At 46.6% G+C, this 6,503-nt stretch overlaps 1 protein-coding gene and 1 non-coding gene across 3 annotated transcripts; one reads left to right on the forward strand and one right to left on the reverse strand.

Moving 5' to 3' along the window:
- Positions 1–317: 317 nt before the first annotated feature.
- On the forward strand, positions 318–6,248 carry Tmem17 (transmembrane protein 17). 2 transcript variants are annotated; one of them, NM_001010961.2, is given in 4 exon segments: positions 318–825; positions 3,822–3,925; positions 4,062–4,175; positions 5,092–6,243. In NM_001010961.2, coding segments are annotated over 4 exon segments (597 nt in total). In that variant the 5' UTR covers positions 318–725; the 3' UTR covers positions 5,371–6,243.
- Trnap-agg86 (transfer RNA proline (anticodon AGG) 86) lies at positions 2,222–2,296 on the reverse strand. Its single transcript has one exon. It is a non-coding gene; the product is annotated as a tRNA-Pro (tRNA).
- Positions 6,249–6,503: the final 255 nt, after the last annotated feature.

Genomic DNA, 6,503 nt, shown 5'->3' on the forward strand with positions numbered 1-6,503 from the left:
GACGCTGATACGGTTGACTGACTTGGGTGCTGGTACATCCGACTGTGCTTTTCTTTATATGGCTATTACGGTTTGTTCTGGGTTTTAAGGATTTTGCAATGTAGTCCAGGCTAGCCTGATCTCCTGTCTCTGCCTGAGTGCTAAAATGATACATCTTAAGAGAGAGCAGGGAACGGCTGATGTTTTTAGTTTTTAAGTCACCCATATTCCAGAAATAACTGCTCTCAATACTTTTGAGTTATTTTCCTGTCTTCTGAAGCAGGTTTGCTTGTCTCATCCACCCTGGCCTTACTCCAGATTTTATGTACCGATAGAAAGGAACCTACTGGGTCAAGCGCATTCTTTAAGATTTATGTTTCTTTTCCATTTCCCTCTAGAAATGGCGCACCAATTTTACGGAAAAACTGCCTTGGTGTGAGAGCTCCTTGTGGCTCAGCTCAGGACCAAATGGCTTATTACTTGTGATCATCTTAAGACGCTGCAGCTTTAAAGCAAGACGGAGGAACCCTCCATTTTCAGCAGCACTAGGCCACATTCGGCAGCGGGCCGGTGGCTCCCGCTCGCCTCTCCGCGGAGAAGGCTCTGGAGGACTCTGTTCCGCGCCGGGCAGCCCAGGAACCAGGTCCCCAGCGGCCAGCACAGCCCTGTTGCCAAGGGAACCGCCACGCGCCGCTGAGCTGGCCCACTAGCGGGAACGTGAGGGGCTAGGCCCGGGCAGGCCAGACATGGAGCTGCCGGACCCTGTTCGTCAGCGCTTGAGCAACCTCAGCCTCACCATGTTCGGCGACTCCAGCCGTACCGGGCCAGAGTCCAGTGAGGCCGCGGGTGAGTGGCAAGGGGCCCCACGCGGAGGTGTGGTTCGTGGGCGGGCGGCCGCATAGGCCGTGCCCGGGTCAAAGATGGCGGCCACGGCTTCAGCCAGGGTACTGTCCTGGGTTAGGAGACCGCGACCCTGTGGCGGACCCGGGAGACCACGAGCTTCAGTAGCCACAGCTACTGCACCCGGTGGCGCTGTCGCCGAGCGGATTGGGAGGCAGAGTGCATAGCAGGAACGCCTTCTCCCACAAGCCGGTCCCCGCTACGTGAAAGCAGTCCGCTCGCAGGCCAGGGTGGGGAAGAGGCTTCCCGCTCCCACCCTGCACAAAACCGGGCTGTGTCCAAACTCCTAGCAGAGCAAGCACGTTCCTCACCAGCCACTGGCAGCGGCCAAGCTAACATGGCCTTCCTCTGCCTGTTCCTTTCTCCCTGTATAAAAAACTCTCTCCCTCAATCTAATAACGAAATACCACCGAGTTGACCCCAGTTTCTGCCTCCTCAATCAGGACGACAGCGTACATGATTTTCACCTTTGAACTCAAGAAAGTGGAAATCCGTCTTGATTTGGGCTTTTTTTTTTTTATTTTTTAAAGGGGGTATTGGAAAACAAAGCCACTTCTCATCATTGCATTTTGTCACCTTGGTCATTTGTGTAATTTAGGTTATGTAGGGGAAAACCTGAAAAAAATTAGGATTTTATGTTTCTGATTTAAAGTGCGAGCCTTACCGTGCAGAGCCTCAACAACCTAGATAGTAGCAAGGCTGACTATGCATTTACTCCCAGCACTCAGTGGGCAGAGGCCAGCCTAGTCTTCAGATCAAGTTCCAGGACAGCCAGGGCTATACAAAGAAACCCTGCCTTGGGGGAAAAAAAGTCATTCCTATATTTGGGATAATTTAGGATAGTTTAAGAAATCAAAGCAAGAAAAACAGACCACAATAGTCAGCCTTGCTCTTAAAACTTAGTTTCCTTCTAGAGACCATGATTTTTTTTTCATTAATTTGTTTTATTTTATGTGCATTGGCTTTTATGCTTGTGTGCCTGCATGTACACCTGTGTTACAGACAATTGTGAACTGCCATGTGGTTGCTGAGAATTGAACACAGGTCCTCTGGTTAGAGCAGTCAGTGCTCTTAACAACTGAGCCATCTCTCCAGTCCCCTACCCCATGATTGTTTTAAAAGTATTAACCGTCAATTAAAAAAAACTATGCAGAGAAAAACAAAAATCAGTTTCAGTGGAAATTCTCATTATCTTCCTAAATTCTTACATTTAGAACAACCAATTTAAAATAAGAATGTAGTTAAATTATAATGTATTTTAGGGCTCAATTTTTATAATCAAATTCTTGTTGAAGGACCTTTTGTTTTCTTTTTTTTTCTCTCTCTCTCTCTTTTTTCTTTTTTTCGGAGCTGGGGACCGAACCCAGGGCCTTGTGCTTCCTAGGCAAACGCTCTACCACTGAGCTAAATCCCCGGACCTTTTCTTTTATACAAAAGCAAAAGATGTTGGGTAACCAGTCTAGTAAGTAGAATGTGTGAGTCACAAATGGCCACCTGTATGGCAGCATGCTTTTGAAAATCAGTTCTTTTTGCTTCTACATGGTTGGTATTTGTACGATTCTGAACAGGACATGTTAAGTGAAATCTGTGCTTACACTGAGACAGCATTGTCTCCGTATACAAGGAAGGGCACTGTCTGTGGAGTGCCCACTAAGTGTGATAGGCATAATGGAAAGAGTGGAGTTCCTCACAACAGCCTGTGAGGAGTCATCCCTCCAGAGATGATTAGGGGAATGCCCAGAAAGATGTAATAATGTATCCCAACTCTGGCTCCTAGAGTCTCTGTCTTCTGTCTTACTTAGTCTTTCTAGTGCTGTGAAGATACAACGTAACCAAGGAAAACATTTAATGGGAGCCGGCTTACAGATTCAGAGGTTTAGTCCATTATCATCATGTTAGGAAGCATGGCAGACGTGCTGGAGGAGTAGTTGAGAATTCTACATCCAGATTGGCAGGCAACAGGAAGAGAGAGTGACAGTGGACCTGGCTTGAGCATCTGAAACCTCAACGCCCAACTCCAGTGACACTTCCTCCTACAAGGCCATGCCTCCTAATAGTGCTGCTCCCTGTATATACGTGTGTGTGTGTGTGTGTGTGTGTGTGTGTGTGTGTGTGTGTGTGCAAGCAGCACTCTTGACCACTGAACCATCTCTCCAGCCCTAACCAGCACTTCTTATATGCAGTTCAGAGAGGAAAATACCTAGAGGGGCAAGATTTCTTTCGGAGTGGGGGAACATAATCAAGGAAGGATTTGTAGGGACTGGCACTACATTGAGCATTAAGGAATGTGTAGGATTAAGATTTACTGAAAGGGGGATTTTTTAAAGATTATTTTCTAAGAGCTAACCAATATTCACTCATTTTACATCTCATTATAGAAACCCTACAAAGGAGACAGTGATAATCACCTGTTGAATAAAATTTCATATTTGCATCCCTTTTTTGGATTTTTTTTTAAAAACCAGGTCACATATGTATCTTTGATTAGCCTCAAAATCACTCTTTCCCTGCCTCGGCCTCTGAGTATGTGAATTTCAAGAATATTCTACCGTATTAGATGGTAGTCCCTTTCTCTTTTTCTTTTCTTACTATGTAACCCAGGCTGGCCCCAAACTCACTGTGATCCACTGTCTCCCAAATGCTGTGATTTAAGAAAGGTCCATGCCCCTATGTCCACCTCGATGGTCCACATTTAATCCAAACCCACCTGTTTGCAAGCATATCAGCAGACCATAGAGACAGATAATCGAAGAGCTTATATGAAGCATACGTCCAAGCACCTAATGATTGAAGTAAAAGGTTTCAGATAAATATCTGTTACACTGTGGGTAAGTATAAACAGGCCTAGGGTTTTGTTGAACCAATGCTAATGTTCAGGAATGTGGAGGCTTCCAGGGCACCGGGCAGGATTAGAACTGTGTCCCTTCCTGTTGTCCCTGCAGATAACGAAATGGTCTCCAGCCTGCCCCTGCAGATGTCACTTTACTTTAACTCTTACTTTTTCCCACTCTGGTGGGTGAGCTGCATCGTGATGCTGCACCTGAAGGTGAGTCCCTTTCCCTCTCACGATTCCCTTCTGATCCCTTCACATTCCCAGGGAAGGGTCTCAAAACCCCTTACCGCCCCAGGTCCGTGTCACTCGACGGAAGATTTTACAAGGACGGTTTGCCTTTTCTTTTCAGTATTCGGTCTTGCCTGACTACTATAAATTCATTGTGATTACTGTGGTCATCCTCATAACCTTGATTGAGGCCATCCGGCTGTACCTGGGCTGCATGGGTAACCTGCAGGAGAAGGTGGGTTCCTCCCTTCCTTTCAGGGCTACGATAAAGAGGGTTAAGGTTATTGTACCGGTTGGCCATGCTTCTGAGATGAAGCGCAATGATCGTGTGAAGTATCTAAACATAATAAGCGTAATGATTGGTAAGCTCCCAGTTCTGAAAATATTTGGTCAACATTAGAGGAGTGGGAGAGACAGGGAGGGTAAGGGGGTGGGGGGATAAGATCACAGGGCATCCTGTGCATGTATATAGTTATAAAAACGCTCAATTAAATGTCTGTTTGGAGCCTTAAGAGAGACTATAAATTCACGTCTAGTGCCTGGTCTGTGTTTTCTGAATCATCACCCTGCCTGAGTGCTTACGGTTTCTGAAGTGGTTAAATAATTCCTGTGCTTGGGGCTGGGGATTTAGCACAGTGGTAGAGCGCTTACCTAGGAAGCGCAAGGCCCTGGGTTCGGTCCCCAGCTCCGAAAAAAAAAAAAAAAAGAACCAAAAAAAAAAAAAAAAAAATTCCTGTGCTCTGCCAGGCCCTTCATAACAGGCCCCACCCAGCACATCTTACTGTTTTTCTTGGTATTTCTTAAGCCAACCATCCATGCTAGATTGCTGTGTTGATTCCTAGTCATGTGGGAGCTTCCAGGTGTGAGAGCTCCCGCTGTGTACAGCCCGAAGTCTCTCTTTCATGTGACTTCTGCAGTGTAGTCTGGTCCTTTAAATGTACTGGTTCATCACTCAGTGATGTGAGTCACTTCACATTAAATCCGTTTTCTCATCCAGAGACTACGTTTCTCCGAGGACAAGGACTATGGCACACGTCTGAACTGCTCACAGACCCTATAACGTCGTTTCTTTGTACTGCTGAGTGCCTGACTGCATAACAAAACCGAAACCATAGCCTACTGAGCTTCTAACTCTCGCTGTGTGTCTGCAGGTTCCCGAGCTGGCCGGCTTTTGGCTTCTGAGCCTTCTACTGCAGTTGCCTTTACTCCTTTTCCTGCTCCTTAATGAAGGCCTGAAGAATCTGCCCTTGGAGAAAGCGATTCACAGCATCTTCACCGTCTTCCTTACTTTCCAAGTCATCTCGGCGTTTCTGACCCTGAAGAAAATGGTCAACCAGCTGGCAGCCCGTTTCCACCTCCAGGACTTCGATCAGCTGTCTGCGAGCAGCGCGACTGGGAGGCGGGCTAGGCAAAGCTCGGAAGAGCTCTGACCGCGTGCTGACGGTGACGTCACCAAGATGATGCAAGAGGACCCAGAAGCGAGTGACAGGACATCGAGTCAGGCCTGAGGAAGGGGGCACGCGTGTTGGGGTGTGTCCTCTAGCTCTGAAGCCCCCCATGGAGGAAATGCCCAGGCTTACTCGTATCAACCCTGCAGCCGAGGGGATGTCCAGACTCGGCATTTCTTGTTTCTGATGTTGGCTTCGAAGGTGTTTCTTCATGAGTGTGTTGGCAGTTGCAAAACCACCTCTTCTGTCATGTTTCTGGTTATAATCTGTGATGAGAAATGTGTGGCACTTCAGAGAAAATCAGCTTTGTCCACTGGAATCTCACCGAGTGTGTCAACACCCCCTAGGACATGCCCTAACCCAGCAGGAGTTGGCCAATATAAAACGAACTCCGTATTCTTGTGGGCTTTCTGTTTCCTTTGCTGTTGCCTTGGCATTTCTGTCTTATTATTAGAGAGTAAAAAGGTGGGAAGGAGTTGGGAAGGGGGAAACATGAAAAGTATGGTATGAAGAAAAGAACTAATAAAAGAAGTACGTGACGTTTCTTTTAAACTTGTCAGCTATCTAACTGGCTGCCCTGGGCTTCTTGGATCATATGGAAACCCTTGATCAATAGGATGCCTGTGTGTTAGGTGGAATTTTAACCAAGACCAAAGTATTGGGTGTGCTAGTACTCAGTTCCAAGTGTCTTTCCAGTTGTTACCTTGCAGTGAAAGAGGCAGGCACATCGTGGTGTCTGAAGAATATTTATCACAAATATTTCAAGCTTTATAAATCCATGTTCAGTATTTGTGGTGATGGCAGCTAAGTCCTTTTTACCATAAATCGTAAGCTCTTTATATTAAACTATCAGCAGCATATCACGCTGGTCTGCGCAGTTCTTTTGAATGAGGTTTGTGGGACTGTTTGGGTTTTTTTCTAATTTCTGTGTTACATGTGTAAGTGTTTACCTGCATGTATGTATGTGTACCGTGTGCACGCCTGGTGCCCATGGAGGCCAGAAGAGGGTGTCAGATACTTTGGGACTGGAGTCACAGAAGGATGTAAGCCACCGTGTGAGGGCTATGAATCAAAGTGGAATTCTCTGGAAAAACAGCCAGTGTTCTAAACTGCTG

The sequence above is a fragment of the Rattus norvegicus genome, chromosome 14 (genome assembly GCF_021556685.1).
Source record: "Rattus norvegicus strain SHRSP/BbbUtx chromosome 14, alternate assembly SHRSP_T2T, whole genome shotgun sequence".
NCBI classification, from domain to species: domain Eukaryota; kingdom Metazoa; phylum Chordata; class Mammalia; order Rodentia; family Muridae; genus Rattus; species Rattus norvegicus.

Coding starts and splice junctions, on each gene's coding strand:
- Tmem17 (XM_087583897.1), top strand. CDS start 726: ATGGAGCTGCCGGACCCTGTTCGTCAGCGCTTGAGCAACCTCAGCCTC. Junction 3,926..4,061: donor TCGTGATGCTGCACCTGAAG/GTGAGTCCCTTT, acceptor TTTTCTTTTCAG/TATTCGGTCTTGCCTGACTA. Junction 4,176..4,937: donor TGGGTAACCTGCAGGAGAAG/GTGGGTTCCTCC, acceptor TTTCTCATCCAG/AGACTACGTTTCTCCGAGGA.